The sequence below is a fragment of the Equus caballus genome, chromosome 29, assembly GCF_041296265.1.
Source record: "Equus caballus isolate H_3958 breed thoroughbred chromosome 29, TB-T2T, whole genome shotgun sequence".
Classification (NCBI taxonomy): domain Eukaryota; kingdom Metazoa; phylum Chordata; class Mammalia; order Perissodactyla; family Equidae; genus Equus; species Equus caballus.
The window spans coordinates 14,952,613-14,970,926 of NC_091712.1; the positions used below are offsets into that span (position 1 = coordinate 14,952,613).

General features: G+C 40.2%; 1 protein-coding gene across 50 annotated transcripts in view; it reads left to right on the forward strand.

The window, feature by feature from the left end:
- Positions 1-18,314, forward strand: part of PARD3 (par-3 family cell polarity regulator) — a 614,608-nt gene that overhangs the window by 113,090 nt on the left and 483,204 nt on the right. For 24 of the 50 annotated variants that reach the window (XM_014736987.3, XM_014736996.3, XM_014736991.3 and 21 more), the window contains exon 1: positions 12,881-13,381. The exons of the other annotated variants lie outside the window; for them this stretch is intronic. In XM_014736987.3, coding sequence (XP_014592473.1) covers positions 13,061-13,381 — 321 coding nt within the window. In that variant the 5' untranslated portion in view covers positions 12,881-13,060. Of the gene's footprint in view, positions 1-12,880; positions 13,382-18,314 lie in introns of those variants that run through there. 50 annotated transcript variants of the gene reach the window in all.

Genomic DNA, 18,314 nt, shown 5'->3' on the forward strand with positions numbered 1-18,314 from the left:
CAGCTTTTTTTTTTCTTGGTGAGGAAGATTGGCCCTGAGCTAACATCTGTTGCTAATCTTCCTCTTTTTTGTCTTGACGAAGATTGTCCCTGAGCTAACATCTGTGCCCATCTTGCTCTATTTTGTATTTAGGATGCCACCAGAGAGTGGCTTGATGAGCAGTGTGTAAGTCCATGCCCGGGATCCGAACCTGTGGACTGGGCTGCTGAAGCGGAGTGCACCTGACTAAACCACTGTGCCATGGGTCAGCCCCTGAAAGAGCTTTTACATCATTATTTCAGTATTTCAGAAATACCTAAGTATGTATATATGTCTGATTAAAAACTTTTTGAACGAGCTTTCTGGGTTAAAGGACCACTTTAAATGGTAACTAAGACATAGACCGGATCACGCAGAGTCACAGCATCCACGTGCACAGGTGTTGGGTGCATTATTCCAGCGGAGAGCTTGTGTGCAGCCAGCTGTGCGGCTCTTTTCCATGGCTCTGAAATTTGATTCCGATTTAATCATCCTGGAGTGTTTTCAACTATTTTTGGCAGCTACTCTGAGTAAAGATTTTGACACCTGTTTTGCTTTTAGGTTAAAACAAAAGCATTACAGCTCTCCCAAACAATAAAATTCCTTTAAGAAATGTCCTGTTTTATGAAAATCTCTTGGGCTCAAGTTTAAAGCCCAGATATCTAGCCTGGGGAATAGGGTCTCTGGGAGCCAGGCCTGGGCATCTGCATTTTGTAATCCTCCAGGTGGCATTTAGGCTCACTGAACTCTGAAACCGTGGCTTTAATAGCCTTGCCATCAGTCTCTATACTGGGGAAAATTCTCTCAAAAGTGCAATTTTTTTTTTTTTTTAAGATTAGCCCTGAGCTATCTTCTGCTGCCAATCCTCCTCTTTTTGCTGAGGAAGAGTGGCCTTGAGCCAACATCTGTGCCCATCTTCCTTCACCCTATATGTGGGACACCTGCCACAGCAGCATGGCTTGACAAACGGTATGTTGGTCTGCACCTGGGATCTGAACCAGTGAACCCCGGGCTGCCGAAGCAGAGTGCGTGAATCTAACTGCTGTGCCACTGGGCTAGCCCCCCAAAAGTGCAAATTTTACACCTGCTCATTGTGACTATGTAAAACTATGAAAAATTATTTTTTTATAGAGGGAATTTAGGATTAAGAGTCAATAATTTAAATGATAGCAAAGGAAAGTTGAAGTACATAATTAACCATAATTTTGCTCGTTATCCTTTAATTGTTAGAGTTCAATGCACAGCCCTGAAAAAGTTTCCTTTTAGTGCCTGTACAATTCCAACGACCAGGATTTCCCCAGATTGTTCAAAGTGATAGGAGTGTGGGTTGTCTTGGCTTCTTGGAGTAGATTTGATTTTCTAAGATGCAGAATATTCTAGATCTACTTTTGGCATAAAAACATGTCCAGTTCTGTCTGTCTCTTCTCTACATTGTTTCTTTCTAGTAAGTGAAGAGAGAATCAGAGTGCTCAGGCTGTCATGGTGTTTTATTTATTCTTAGTGTCTAATTCTCAGTTTTCTCAATTCACATTTTACCAAATTATGAAAAACTGAAATGGTTTTTGTTATCTCAGCATCATTTAGGACAGCTGTAATGCATTTGTCTGTGTGAGCTTTCCAAAGCACCGAGCTGTGTTTTGTCTGAATTTCTTTCTAGTTTGGTCTTCTTTATTTGTTGTTTATTATACCACTGAACCTTCCCCGAGTTCTTCTCAGTAGGTCTGGGTCACCCCTGTCCTTCCCTCCGTGTGCTACAGCAGATTTAGAAACTTCCAAATAGATCCAAATAAAAATATTTGGCTTCGCCTCCCTCCTGCGTGCCGGTCACTTGAGACTGACTGTGAGGGCGTGGACAAGGGGGTCAGCAAAGCTGACCAGGAACTGAGAGCTGGGGGAAGGGCGCTCTTGGGGGTGATCGGCAAGAAGGAAGTCTTTGCTTACGCACGTCGTTGTCTGCTTCTTCATATCTTTGGTGCTGGAGATGATTTAAGATGTGGCATCAATATTTCCTTTGTCATACTTGGATGTAATTTCGTTTTGACCAAGAATGATGTCATGTTTGTTCTGTTTTGGTGGTGACCTTGTGAAATATCTTCCACTATCCGTTTCTTGCCCTTGGTGGTGGAAGGGTTGCGTGCAATGGCAATTTAAACTCTTTGAAGAGTTTGTACCTTTGGACTGGGTCCAGGCACGGGAGTCCAGGCATTGCAAAGGACTCGGGACCTGTTGGCTGCTGCTTGCTGGAGAGAGCCCAAGATGCTCTGGGGGACAGCCTGGCCAGTGTCCTCAGTTAGAAGAAGGTCGAGAAAAAGAAACTTAAGATTGGAATTATGGACTAGCAATAATTTGTGCGTGTTGGGTTAAAGCTAGCACAGAGGCATTTATCACACATTTTCACCATTCCCTCTGTGATAGCTTCTAACTTATAAACTGATGTGGTTTTTGTGCCTCTTATGCTATTACTGCCCTGTCAGTTATTTTATATTAGTATTTTCTGAATGTGTGGTAATATTTTTCTTTTGAATACACACATAGCAGAACTTTCAGGTAACGAACATGCTTTAATTTAAAAAGTTCACAATTTTCTACTTTTTTAGATGTTACTTTTTATCACCTATGTGTAAATCATTATTTTACGTGTCTTGACATCAAGTCATGAAAAAATAATCAGTGTCCAGCAAACTGATGGTCTTAGCATATCCTGAGTATGTTTGGAAAACATAGGTATGTATACACTGTAACAAAGGTGCTATAGATTCTGTGTCCTAGTGGTTGATAATATGGAGAGAAGCACTCTGTTTTTATGCTGGAGATGGTCAGTCTGTACAATTTGTAGATGAGAAGGCAGAACATGTTTTTTGTATCTGGAATAAGAATGACTAAAGTGAATTTTTTGGTGATATCGAAATGGGTTTATAAAACAGTAGTAAACCCTGGTTTGTTAAGGAATGAATTGCTGCTTAAATTACAGTGAGAATTAACAGCTTATAATTGATGTAAGTCTAATTTTAATTTCTTTAAATGCTCTGTTTTTTCCTTATTTAATGCATGGGCCTGTATGTGCCTGATATGAGAAAGTTTTGAGATTTAAATTCCTTTATCCTCAAGAATAAAACACTAAATTGCAGCCTGGGGTCAGTTATTTTTAGAATGTCCATGTCTCAGGGGTAGCGGTGGGTGAGGAGTTCCTGGCCTAACTTCCTTTTATCCTTTTTTTTTTTTGAGCTAATTTCTTGTTGAGGACTTGGTCCGTATACAGAATATGAGGCTGTTTTATTTTTTTAAGGGTGTTCTTATTAATATGGACTGAAATTTAATAAAGAGATGCCTTCGGTAGATTGAATTTTTAAAGATGCCCAATTTCCTTTAACCCTGAAGTACAAAGTATCTTAAAGCCACCTAGGGTATGTTGTGAAAGAGAGAAAAGAGCCGTAGAAACTGATGCACCTGGACCCATTTTGTAAGTTATTGTCAAGGATACTGATTTGTTAACATTATGTATCGTATCTTCCTTAGATCTATCAAGCTGTAAAAACAAAACAAACGTTGAATGAGGGAAGACCTCTGATACTAAATGTGTAACTGTTGTAGTTCACACTTAGAAATTCAAGTAAATTACGTGTTAGTGAAAAGCAGTGATGACTGAAATAAGGTGTTCTCCTTTCAAATAGATTATTTTAGTTATTGCTAAACAAATGAAATTAAGTTAAAGTTTTTACATGCAAAAAAGGGCTGGGATGCAGAATGGGGCTCACAGAGATGTATATAGTTTCTCTTGGGCGTGGCATCATATACTTATGTTTTCCAAATTTAAAATGATTGCAGAAATCATGTGCATTAGGTTGTAAAACCCCTTAGGATGTTTTCGTGAAAACAGTTTACACTGAGTTTTTTCCTTTGGGCAAATTCTGGCTTCATTTCCATGAGTTATAATGAATTAAATTGTCTGCTTAGGTGTTTCACAGTGACTAGCCATTGGTTTTTACTCCTCAGGTAGATTAGTGATAGAATCTCTGTTCCTTGCCTTCCTTTAGGTGGAGTGGGTGCAGCCTCGGGGACCATGCTTGCTTTCTTTTTTTTTTTTTTTTGAGGAAGGTTAGCCTTGAGCTAACTGCTGCCAATCCTCCTCTTTTTGCTGAGGAAGACTGGCCCTGAGCTAACATCCGTGCCCATCTTCCTCTACTTTATATGTGGGACACCTACCACAACATGGTGTGCCAAGCAGTGCCATGTGCGCACCCTGGATCCGAACTGGCCAACCCTGGCCGCCAAAGCAGAACGTGCGCACTTACCCGCTGCGCCACCGCCCGCCCCAAAGGGGACCATGCTTTCAACATAGACATCTTCAACTCTCAGTCTTGGGGGAAAGGTACATTTTAAAGAAGCAGTACTTTTTCAAAGCACACCCCACCATAAAACCTCTCTATTTACAGGAAAACATTACAATGAAATACTGGTGAAAAATATTTTCTGTTGTCTTAATCAAGAGGAACAAGTTGTTTCTGCATAAGTACCTGCCCCACTGTCTTCGGATGAATATATGAGGCTGAGATGGGTCAGATGATTTAAAGGCTCAGTGTTGAACCAAAGCTGAGTGCCCCTCCCCTTCCTGAGTAATGGTTAAATGAATGTTTTTAAACCAGGGTGGCTGAATAATAATAGTAGTTTTGGGGCCGGCCTGGTGGCACAGCGGTTAAGTGCGCGTGTTCTACCTCGGTGGCCCAGGGTTCGCTGGTTCGGATCCTGGGTGCAGACACGGCACCACTTGGCAAGCCGTGCTGTGGTAGGCGTCCCATGTATAAATAGAGGAAGATGGGCATGGATGTTAGCTCAGGGCTAGTCTTCCTCAGGAAAAAGAGGAGGATTGGCAGATGTTAGCTCAGGGCTGAGCTTCCTCAAAAAAGAAAATAATAATAATAGTAGTTTAGAAGCCAGCACATGTAGTAAATTCGTTTGAAAGATAGACTTTTCGTTGCAGTTTTGGCTAACTTAACCAGCTTGCTGAGCACCCGTCACTGAGCCAGGCACTGTGCTCAGTGCTGTTATTCAACGTTGGACGTAAGGACGATTGGTTCCTGCTGTCTCAGGACTTTGGGTCTCTTGTGAGAGTTAGAATTCAACAATCAGAGAACTTAAATGTGGAATTACTAACAAATGATGGTTATGAAGAAAAGAAGTGGCCCTAGGAAAGATGTCACAAAGTGCCCTGACCAGGCTCTGGGTGAAGCAAGACTTGCCTGAAAAAAAAAAAAAACATCGAGCTGAATCTCAAGGCCATCTAAGTGAAAATCCAGGGGTTTTGGGTGATGAGGTTTACGTGTGAGAACATGCCCCGGCCGCAGGGTGTTGGTGGGGGGGCAGAGGGCCTGCAGGGGGCCAGCTGCAGGTTTTGTCGTAGCAGGTGTGAGCCTGAGGGAGGTTGGACCAGGAAGAGATGGTGGGGAGGAGGTGGAGTTGGGAGGGATTTGGTAGGTGGACCTGGCGGCGGGCCGTTCATCAGGCAGGCGGCGCTGCAGCTGGCCAGAGGTGGGACTTTAGTGGTATCAGTTAGGCAATTGGATATTTGGAACTGAAGTGCAGATAAATTCGTGACTCAGATATAAATTTGTTAAAAATCAGGCTAAAACAGCATACAAAATGTGGTCTAATTTTAGTAGAAACAATTACAGACATTGGAAAACGTTTGAAGGGACAGACTGAGAAGTGTCAGTGTTTGTCTCTGGGGGAGCGGTGTGGTTAACCAGGGGTTTTTTTTACTTTCCATTTTTTAGTATCTCCATAATTCTACTTCTGCCTAATTCCAATAAGGAGAAAGCATTTGGCAGTTCTAAATATAGCTTAGAGTAGAAACATCTTTTTTAAACTTTAGTACAAATTGGCCTAGGGAAGGAATTATTGAAAGAGTTTGATAACCTGGAATTGAAAGGATTTGTATAAATAGGCTTCACTAACTAGACAACTTGATTAATTTCCCCCTAAATGGATTTATTTTAGTTAGGCTATAAAGAAGAAAATATTTAAATTAAATGCCAAGTAGAGCGCTAATTGGCTAATTAATTAGTTCACAGGGTTTATTTCCCAACATTGCAGTATTTATGGTACTGATCTGCCCACAGTGCATCAGTGTGGGGTGAGTTGGGGAGCGCAGGGCCAGGCGGAGGCTGAGTGTGTGGTGAAGGTGTTAGTGGAAGGCATCGGAGCGAGGCCCCCGTCTCCTGCGTGAGCGCGGTGTGGAAAGGCTCCTTGTGAGTAATAGGAGTTTTGGTTACGGACAGCCTCCGGCACCGCATTGCTGGTTGTTAGCCTTCCTCGGAAAGCTGTCCAGGGCCACCTGGTGAGTCGGGAAGTAGGGGCAGAGTCTCTCCCTCTTTCAGTTGTCATATAAATCGTAGGTGGTGCTTTGCTCCTCTGTTGCTTCCTTGGTGATGGGCATCTTGTCTGGTGGAATCAGAAGCCACACTGCCTGTGTTTGCTTCTGCAAATCACTTAATCTTTCTAACCTCAGTTTACCCATCTCTAATTGGAGGATAACGATTGTACCTGCCTTAAAAGGTCTTGATAACTTGTTTAAACCTGAGAATTTGTGTTAAGGTTGTAGCATTGTGCTTGGCAAAAATAAGGCCCTAGTAAATGGTAATTGCTGTCGTTGCTGGTCACCATCACTGCCACCGCCACCATTGAATTAGGCTGACTATTCATTCTTTTAATACCAGTTTCTAATGATTTAAAAATGAGTAAGTCAGGCTGTCTTAGGTATTTGTTTTAGAAAATGAGTTTCTATAGATAATTATTCTCTTTTGCTTATTTTTATATTTCTATCAGTTTGAAGAGAGCTTGGCACATAATGGGTGCTCAGTAATATTCTTAGAAGAAATACTTGATTTGTTTCCTGCATCCTGAGAATTTGAGTATACTGTCAATGTGTGTATTTGTCTGGCCCAGAATGGAAGCTGAGATCCCAGTTTTGATTTTTAGTATCTGGGAGACAATAGGGATTGCATCATTAAAAAACAAAACAAAACGAAAAATAAAAACAAAGATTTAATACCAGAAGCAAAGGCAACAAAAGCAAAAACAAACAAGTGGGACTGTATCAAACTAAACAGCTTCTGCTCAGCAAAGGAAACCATCAGCAAAATGAAAAGGCAGCCTACAGAATGGGAGAAAATATTTGCAAATCATGTCTGATAAGGGGTTAATATTCAGAATATATAGGGAACTCTTACACCTGAATAGCAAAAGAACTAACAACCTGATTAAAAACTAGGCAGTGAAACTGAATAGACATTTTTCCAAAGACATACGGATGACCAAGAAGTACATGAAAAGGTGCTCTGCATCACTAGTCATCAGGGAAATGCAAATCAAACCACAGTGAGATACCACCTCCCACCTGTTATAATGGCTCTCATCAAGAAGACTAGAGATAACAAGTGTTGGTGAGGATGTGGAGAAAAGGAAACCCTACTGCACTGGTGGTGGGAATGTGAATTGGTGCAGCCACTATGGAAAGCGGTGTGGAGGTTCCTCAAAGAATTAAAAGCAGAATTACCTTGTGATCTAGCTATTCCACTGCTAGGTATATCCAAAGGAAATGAAGCCACTGTCTCAAAGAGATGGCTGCACCCTCCTGTTCATTGCAGCATTACTCACAAGAGCCAAGATACGGAAACAACCTGAGTGTCCATCAGCAGATGAATGGATAAAAAAGTTGTGAGGTATATATATATATGTGAATATTATTCAGCCATAAAAAAGGATATTCTGCTATTTGTGACCTTGAGGACGTAATACTAGGTGAAATAAGTCAGGCAGAGAAAGACAAATACTGTATGATCTCACTTATATGTGGGATCTAAAGAAGCCGAACTCATAGAAACAGAGAGTAGAGTGGTGGTTACCTGGGGCTGGGGGCAGGGGGGGGTGTGGGGGGGGTGGGGGGAGGGGACAGGTGGAGAAGGGGAGGAAAGGGGAGATGTTGGTCAGAGGGTACAAACTTAAGATGAATGAGTTCTGGAGCTCTAATGTACAGCATAGTGATTATAGTTAATAATACTCTATTATATGCTTAAAAGTTGATGAGAGTGTAGATCTTCGATGTTTTTACCACAAAAAAGAAATGGTTATTATGTGATGTGATGCAGGTGTTAGCTAATGCTAGGGTGTGGATCATTCTGCAGTGTATCAGTGTATCAGATCAACACGTTGTACACCTTAACTTACACAATATGTCAGTTACATCTTAATAAAGCTGGGAGAGGGCAAAGTAAGCTTTGTTTGTGGTATTAAAATATTACCTGGTCAACAACAACAGTTCTCTAGAGAAACAGCACGCCTCCAAACAAGTGCTCCAGAATATACGCTGCCAAAAGCTGCTATATAATAAGTTGCATCTTTTAAAATGTGTAGCGTAAGTTTTCCTTTCCCTCATATCTTGAGTGAAACGTGAAATTCAGGTTTTTGTGTATATAATATAGCATTATCATCACACAAAAAAAGAGAAAAGAGGAGGAGGAGGGTTGATGACTGTTGGTTTCTTCTTCATTGTATTTTCTGAGTAATTTTGGAGAAGTAATTTTAAATGATAAACAAGGTCATGCCATTCATTCATTCACAGATTCATAAAAGGTAGAAATCATGTAGAAAGTGGCATGTTTGTTTCTTCTGGATTTCATGGGAAAAGGAGGAAAATAGGCAGATCCTGTACTCTTTGGATCCTACCATAATTCCAGAATAAGCTGCTATAACTAAGTTTTTATTCAGACTTGTGTGTGACACACTGTAGGAGGATTTGGTCTCACTTTTGTATCAGCCCTGCAAGATAGATGATATTGTCCCCATTTTTAAAAAGAGGGAGAACCAAATATGTTTCCTAAACGTACAGATCTCTTTCACTTCTTTGGGCTGCTGCCTGACCCCAGGTAACCTTGCAATTATTGGTTGGGGTTGGAGAAAGAAAGCAGTTTGGCTAGTAAAGTACACGGAATTTAATTTTAATTTTGTCAGATTACTATGTCTTCTTACATGACTGTTTATTAAAATGTCAAGAGCTTAGTGTCATGCATAATTTTACCACAATTCATGTTTATTGATGCCTCTTGTTCATATATCAAACTAAATTTACAGCATTTGTTTGAGCAAAGGTTAAGCACATCTTAAAGATTCACTCACTCTTTTATTCAGTCCGTCCTTCTGATAGTCATTCAGTAAGTACTTTTTATTTCCCAATGCATTTGAGATACAGCTGGAGGTGCTGAGGCTGTGTGCGGAGGGAGGAGTGCTCTGATCTTAGAGCTCTCCTTGTAGTGAGGAAACTAGGCTGTGAAGAAGTGCGGCTGGTATGTGATAGAGAATAGGTCGGGGGTGGGTGGCACTGTAAGCTGATTGGGAAGGACATCTCTGAGAGGAGACAGATGGTCTGGATGAGGAGGAGTCAGACAGCTCCTGGCAACAGCTGGGGACAGAGGACCCTAGGCAGAGGGAGCAGCACATACAACAACCTGAAGTGGAAGAAAGATTGAAGTGTTCATGGATGCAAAGGGAATTAGTGTTGCTGATATGCAGTGAGCAACTGGGAGAGGGGACGGGGTGGGTGGGAGAGGAAGGGAGGCTATTAAAGACCATGTCACGCAATTTTGAGATTTGATACTAAATGCAATAGAAAGCCATCGAACTGTCAAACTGTGGAAGGACATAAGTAGATGTATAGCTTTAGAAGATTGCTTTGGGAAGAATGTGTTATAGATGGGCGAGAGAGGGGAGAAAGGCCAGTGAGAAGGCAGCCATCTAGGGAGGAGATGAAGGATGGCTGAGCCTAAAGTGGAACTGGGGAAATGTGAATGGAGTTGAGAGATGTTTTGCAGTTGGAATTTCCAGGATTTCAGGCTGCGAGGAAGCAGGGCAAAGAAGGAATTAAGGGTGACTTATAGTGCTTTACATGGAGCAAACTGGGTAGGCGATATGGAGGTTCCATTTACTGTGGGAGGTTCATTTATGCAGAAGACTAAGAAGAGTGGGCTAAGGGTGCAGGGCTGGGGACAGTCAGGTCTCCTTCCTGTTGGGACTTTAACTGATTCTGGAATGCCTTGTAGCCATCCAAGCAGAGATGTCAAGTAGGTCATTGGACATATAAGCCTGAAGCTTAAGGGAAAGATCAGAGTTGGAGATGTGGATTTGGAAACCACACTCTATAGGATAGATGGTATTTAAAGGCACATGGCGGGGCTGGCCCCGTGGCCGAGTGGTTAAGTTCGCGCGCTCCGCTGCAGGCGGCCCAGTGTTTCATTAGTTCGAATCCTGGGCGCGGACATGGCACTGCTCATCAAACCACGCTGAGGCAGCGTCCCACATGCCACAACTAGAAGGACCCACAACGAAGAATACACAACTATGTACCGGAGGGCTTTGGGGAGAAAAAAGGAAAAAAATAAAATCTTTAAAAAAAAAAAAAAAATCTTTAAAAAAAAAAAAAAAAATAAAGGCACATGGCAAATAGCATTTCCACATGGCAAAAATTTGCAATCATTCTAAGCTTGTAATTTTTTATTTATCCCTCCAAGAGTACACACCCTTGATTTAAAACTTGCCTTGACTGTGATGGAAAACACTAATAAATTTTAATTAGGAAATTAGTATAAATGTGGAAAAGGAACTCCTTTAAGTTCTCCTGCATCAAAACATTTAAATGAGAGAAACATAAAATTTAGATTTTGTGGGTATGGTCCAGTGGTGTAGTGGTTAAGTTTGTGCGCTCTGCTTTTGCAGCCCTGGGTTTGTAGGTTCAGATCCTCGGGATGGACCTACACAGCGCTCATCAAGCCGTGCTGTGGAGGCATCCTATATACAAAATAGAGGAAGATTGGCACAGGTACTGGCTCAGGGACAGTCTTCCTCAAGCAAAAAGAGGATGATTGGCAGCAAATGTTGGCTCAGGGCCAGTCTTCCTCACCTTAAAAAAAAAAGATTTTGAGAAAAATAACTGAATTTAAAAGACTGTAAAGAGACAATGTAGGAAGACTACTCCTCAGACATGAGGCAGTAGTAGTATTATTTCTAAAATACGTACAGAAAATCGCATTCAGAAAGCCCCTAGAAATTTATGAATGTCGTAACTGTTTGATGTTAGATGGCAAGCACTTGACTGCTACCCAGGAAAGAGCATATTTGATATAATAAAGGCACATAATATAAAATCAGAAATTCACCTGGAATGAGGGAATTATAGAATCTGTACTCTGTATTTCAGAATTCTGATGTTCCTTGCCTTGGAAAGTCAAGTATGTTGCTTGACTTATTGTCTTACAAAAAAGTTGGTAAGGGACGCTTCTTTCAAGGGGACAGTCAGATGATGACTGTTGCTCCCAGGCACTCTGTTATTAGCAGCAATGAGCACTGTCAGCAGACATGTCTCAGTTCTAGGAACTTGAGACTGAAACGAAGCTGCAGTTACATTTCTGCAGCAGCATCATTTTATTTAGTTTAGCCCGCTTGTGTTTACTGAGCATCTCTTCCGTTCCAGGCAGAGCTCGAGATGCTGAAGGGAACAGGGAGTGCTTGCTTTTGGGATCCATTGTAAAACTGGAAGATGAAAATACTAACAAAAGATTTTTCAGCTACAACAGTTTTGCTCCATGTTTTATAATTTGGTTTTGCCTTTTATCTTTTTTCTTACTATAAATAGTACTTTTAAAGCGAGAGATATTCCATATATCGGTGGGGATGTTCAAGCTGGATGAGCTAGGAGGCGTGTTCCGGTCAGCCTCCAGAAATGTTTGCTAGTCCTAGCGTTAGTTCTGACTTCCCGTCTCTCCCAGTCTCATGTAAGGATATTCTCCCTTCAGTTAACACAGTAGATCAGTGCTCCTCAAACTACCCTGGGGAAAGGCTAGAGTCGTTTTTTTATTGCCAATCTGTGGAATTTAATGCAAATTAATTACAAGGAAAAATTGGCTTGTATTTTTCTTTTATTTCATCTATAATTAGTCACCAGACATAAAATTATTATGTCAAATTGCTAGAAGAGTTTCCAAAAGCATACTCAATTTTGGTACTTAACTGGGGGCAGGGATAACATTTTATACATGCTGCGGCGTGTGACTCTGTTACGTGTTGCCACCTTTTAGCTTCTGTGTTTGTGCTGTTTATCAGCGGGGTTTTCTGGTACAGGCTGATGTGTGGTTAGGTAGCTTTTACAGTTAGGTAGTTTCTTTAATGATTAGTATGTGTGTGTTTTAAAACATAATAATACTGTGCCTCTTTTGTAAAAATAGTAAACTCTTAAGGTTATTAGCTAAATTAAAAAACACTACCTTGGATGTCCTACCTTTATACCCTTGGGGTAGGCTTGCGAGTGTCCTAACGTGTTGAGTTTGTGGGGCTGCAGTTTTGAGAGTATTGTGAGTGCTAATTGTGTTGTGAACACTCATAGGCTTCCATCCTCCCTAGAAGCCGAGTTCTCGTTTTCTCGTAAGCCTTATTTTTGTGATGCCTCCTCACACTCAGCCTCAGTTCGGTCAGAACTGAGCGACGCAAGGGAAAGATGCTCTTGTTGCCTTTCGAAGAGACAGACAAACACCTTCCTCTCCTTTCTGGGGCAGAGGAGGGGTGTTCCAGACTCCTAAGTCATTTTCCTTATGAATATTTTGCCCTCTCTTTTTCTGAGTAAGAAGTCTGTATTTGAGCATTTGATCACTGCATTTCGCATTCACTGGAAGAAGAGAATGTTCCAGGAGCTTGAAAAATAGTCCTGCTGAGAGGCTCTTGTTTGGAGGCGGGAGTCGTGCCTGACCCTGTCCTGCAGCCTGCTGTCTGTTTTGGCAAGGAATGAGTTAAGGGACTTCCTTAAAGCCTGGTGTGCTCATTCACACCCTGCTGACTCCGAGGTGTGTTGCTACGCCCTGTTTCACTCCTGACGAACTACCCCTGGCCTGTTGAACTGGTGAAGGTGGTTTTAATTTGTTGTGGTGCAGTCTGCCCCTGGTCTCCCTGGGGAGCCTGGAATTGCCCTGCCATATGCAAAGTCTGGCGTCCATTGAGGGTGCCTATGTGGAATAGGTTCTGTCCCGTATTTTCCACCTATTTTCATTTTGTTACACTTTCTAGAGGACTGAGCAGACACAGGGCTTGTATCTGGGTTTGGGGCCTTTTTATGTGGGGATCAGTTTATTCTGTCGTCGGTTTCGGGATCGAGTCACTGTGGATTTTGCTTTTCTCATGGACTGAGATGGCAGACAGAGTGAAGAGGAAGCCTGCGAAGAGGTATTACTCTTTTTCTGGTGCCTCTCGGAAGGATTCGGTGAAGGCGCTGAGGTTTTCAAGGTCACTGAACCTCAAAAGAACCACTTCAGAAATCAGCAAGAGGCAGGTTGGTACAGAAATTTCTGATCCCTTTGAATTTCCTTTGGAGTTGAAAGTAACATATTCTTTGTGTTTATTCCTTAATATTCTTTTGAAGAAGTTTCTTGATTAATTTGGACATTTTTCTATAGCTTCAAATACTGATATTTTCTGTACCATCATTTGATTTGTGGACATTTATTATTTATTTGTGTGTTTATTCATTTATTACATGGGTTTAAGTTCCTGTGTCACCGTATAAGTGGTTGTAATGGTATCAGAAGATGGATCACTGATACGAAACCTTCTACTAAAACGCTTTAATGAAGATCCTCATGTCACCCAAACATCTCACTGAAAGGATTAGTTGGCTTTTATGCATAAACAAAACATTAGAATAAAAGGAAATTAGTATTTATGTAATTTAATAGGAATATTGTTCCGTAGGATAGTTTGGAATGAAATTTATTTTTCCTAAAGACTACTGTGAGGAAACTGAATGGAAATATAATGATAGGAAGAGATTCTGACTGTGTGCTTCTTGATATTTTGTTTTACTGTTTATTTGCTGAATATGTAAGTTTAGGCTGTTCAAATAATACCTAGCATACCTTCTAACAGTATTGCCTGTTAAAAATTAAGAGAGTCCTTTTCTTAATGTTAGTATTTGTGGAACTTTTTTCCAATTACCAAACAACAGCAAAAATAGGTAAAAAGTAAAACTAACCTCACACATGAAATGTGACTTTTTTCCCTTACAGTCTGTTTTTGGATGAGTGCCATGGTGTGTGAGCCCCCCAGTGGTCTTTTGGTAGAATGGTTATTTTTGAGCTCAGTTAAGATTAGTCATGATTTCTATGCCCCTATTGGGGGGAAGAACTGTGTTTTCAACATCACCAATAACTGCTTCAGAACTATTTCTTTCTTATAATTCCAGTTCGGCTGAAGTGTGTCATATTTATCTGGCTGGTTTATGAATGATATGTGTTTTGAACATCTCTCGAAGGTTTATAGACATGGACACTGAAAAGTAGTGTGATTCATCAATTCTGCACTTATTTTGGTCCTCTCATATCTGCTAAATCTTGAGTAGTTTTAGTTTCCTCTTCTTTCCCTTATTTTCCTTATTATTATGGGGAATGTTGACACATCAGAAAGAAACCAAGTCTGAGACATTCCGAATGTCTAATATAGCTCCTCCAGCAGAAATCACAACCACAACAGATGTGTGTGGGTTAAGAATTCTCAGTGATCTGGGATTATTTCAATGTGACAATGTTTATCTTCAGATCAATGTAGTTTGAGTTAAGGCCGCAGAGTAAAACCTGTTTTTAAGAAATTAAACTGATGTAGAGTATACAGACAATAATAACAGAAATAAAGGAGGAAATTCATTTCTCAAGGGTGTTGATTCGGTTGGCAAGATGTTCGCTCTTCCCCCTTGAAGAAGCTGGAAGTTTAAAACTCAGCTTGAACTTGGGGGTGGGGGCCTGCGTGTTGGCATTTGATGCTTGAGAGTTTATATATGAGTGCCTTATGTGGTCCTTAAGGATTCCATGGCCTTGTTTATAGAAGTAGGTTGTTGACCTAGACTTCTCTGCCAAAATCCAATTTGTTTAATTAAATTCTGCCGAGCCTTTCTGACTTCCTGCCCTAAACTACTTCTAATTACTCGTAGTTCCAGTGGCAGAAATAACAACTGGCGCTCTGCTCTTGTAAACGTGCTTTTAAATGATTAATTTCTGAGCTGTCGGGTGAAATGATATTACCTTTTCATCGTAAAGGTGAGATGTGGTCTTCTGCAGGACGCACGGGGACTCGGGTGATGCAGGGGAAGAGCTCAGCTAGACCTCCTCCGCAAAGTTCCCGGGTCATTTTGTTTGTGGCAGTGTGTAACACCAATGAAAAAGGAACACACCTTTTTCCTCAAGCAAGACACAGCCCCTCTTTAGAGCATTGTTTCTCTGCTGGACGCCAGCATGTGACATTTAAGCAGCCATATAATTTCAGTTTTGTGCATCACTTTGCTTTGAGGAAAGGTTTCCATGGAAAATGTAAGTTTCAAAATCGTTCTGTATACTTTTTTGGGGTAGAGGGATGACAGAACAAGAGTATAATAATACCTCTGAGAGTTGCCACGAGAGTTGAGATCTTGTATTAAATGGGAAAAAAGCTGAGAGAAGCTGAAATATCATGCATTGGACGGTTTGCTGGGCTTACAAGGCAAAGGATTCAATTTAAAATGTGTACGATAGAAAAATCGGCTTCAGCAGAAACACAACATGGTTTTTGAAGTACGTGGTTGAGATTCATGCAGCAGGATATGTGCATGGCCCAATGCATGGAATCCAGTCATTTCCTTGAACACCAACGTTGGGATTATTTACCTCTGTATCTGTATCTATACACTGACTTCTACATCTTGATAATATAGAAAATCTCTATCTAGTTATGGAGGCCAGCAGAATGGTCCATTATGACAAGGTTGCTTCATGGTAGAAAAACAATGATGCTAACCCAGAAAGTTAGATGATTTTGTTTTAATTCAACAGAAAGAAACCTTGCGAGCTTTAAGTTAGATCTGCAGGTTTATAGTTTATTTGTTAATAAGCCTTGCTTTGTAAGTGGACCCACAGAACCCAAAATAATGCTGCCTTGATCTTGCAAGGCCTAATGCTAATTATTTTGAACCCCCTCAATAATTATCCTTAGGTAAGAAGCAAAGGAAATTGGGTGGATTTAGTATTTAAACCTTCTAGTAATTTGTAATACTATCATGTATGTGTGTGTGTGTGAAGATAACATATTAAGGTGAATTTTCTTATAATTTTCCATCTTCTGTTCCAAGCGACATGTAGAAGAATGGTAGTAAATTGGAGATTGCCTCTGTACACACAAAGATGTATTTTTATACCACCTGTTCTCTCCACTTAGACGAAACCACTTCTTGTCAATGGGGAAATGCAGATAGGTTCAGGAGAATTTGAAGTACGATGTTGTTTATCATAAAACACTAAAACGTGTTCTTGTTAAATGCTGTGTTGGAAAACTACTTAAGATGTAACAAGTGAGGGATATATAACTTTCTCTTATTTTATACATGGTTGTAATCTGGCTCCTTTTTTTTTTTTTTTTTTTAAAGGGAGAACAACTTAGAGTTGTAAAGTCTGATCTATATGTGTGGATAACTTGAAAGAGTGTCTTTTTCTTCATTACAGAATCATAGCAGAAAAGATAGTGGTGGCTACTAATGTCACCCAGACATAAAGGAGAAATACGTTCTTGATAAGTTTTGTGACATTATTTTGCTGTGTAGATATTGAAATATTATAGAATTTGATTCCTTGTTACTCTTGTGTTGCCAAAGTTGTACATTCTTGATTTTTTTGCAACCCCAATTAGTGAAAAGTTCCTGAACTTAAATACAGTTCGTATTTTCAAGAGTAGCTTATAATTTTTTAAATATTAAGTTTAGCTTTACCGTATGTAATTAGGTGAAAAATGTGCATATGGTAGTTTTCAAAATATTAGTTAAAAAAATACAAACCTTAAGTATTTGCTGCCCTCCAATTATCGTAGGGCAAATAACTTTTCTTCCAAAAACACACTACCCCCAGATTGAGAGATTTTCGATTTGGATCGAATAAGGCTCCCCTTAGTTATTTTTAGGGAAATGTTGTGCAGGGCACTAGACATTAATTATACTCCTCAGTTCTCCATTGACATTTCTTTGGTAAGATGATTAGTTCTGAAGTGGTAGCCAAGTTTAAAGTAGGCTGAGATCATTTTGGATTTAAGAGTAGATTAATCCAGAGCATTTAATACCTAAATACTAAAGGGAAATGAAGTGCATGTAGGTGATTAATTCCTGTGATGGAATGTATCATCTGAGAGGTGTTCAAAAAAGCCTGCTGAACCCGTTCTTTTAGAAAGAATCAAGCGCGGCCAAGGGTCTTTCCTGCTATTCTTACTCTACATCCCTTACTCCAGATAGCAGTCTCACCGCATCGGATACTAACTAGAACAGGCATTGGCTACCAAAATGCAGAAGGGCCAGCCTGAAGCCTTGCTCATCTTGAATAGAAAACTTAGGTCGTGCAGTTGGAGGATTAATATATATTTTTTGAAAGGCAACAGATCTTCCACAGAAAGTGTCTTAAAACAAAGTGGATACAGTGCAGTTGATCAGTTCGGAAATAGAGAATGTGTTATGAATTGTTAGTTATATGTTTTCACAGTGAGGAGCTGTCTCTAGGAGATTAAAAAAGATGTCTGTGCATGCCACATGGGAGTATGGAGTTGCTGGTTAGAGTGACTGAGGACTCAGCTGGTGGTAAATTTCTTGTTTACCTTTTTTGGGTTGTGAACTAAGTGCGCTGTAATTTATGTTAATTTGTGCTTTAAAAGTCTCCAGTTTTGTTCTTGGTCATAAGGTTGAGTGAGAAAGATGAAAAAATATGCATAAATAATAGTGCTAGTGGTAAAAGGGAGAGGGGTTACCCTTTTGAATAAAAACCATATGTGACCAAACTCAGGATTTTTTCCAGGGATATATTGATTTTAGGTTGTATCTTTAAAGCCATAAAACATGCTGTTTTTGAAATTCATGACCTACTTCTCTTTCCCTTAGGAATGCTGCTTCTGAATTCTTTTTGTGCAGTTAATGCTGATCTTTATAATGGTTGGAACAATTGACATTAGCTCTTAAAAGAATAAATTCTCTTTGATTTGGAAATACATATAATCATATTTTGGCAAGCGTTTTGCCATTTCCAGTTTCCACTAACTCTGATGTTTAAATTTATCTTGCAGCATTACATGGTGACATCAGCCTCTTGGTATTTCATTTTTCTTGATTTTAATTTTGATATGGAGTTTGAAATACATATTTCTATGATGCATATGGTAAAAAAATTAGTTTTTTACCACTATATTTTAAATACCAAGCACCAAACAACTTT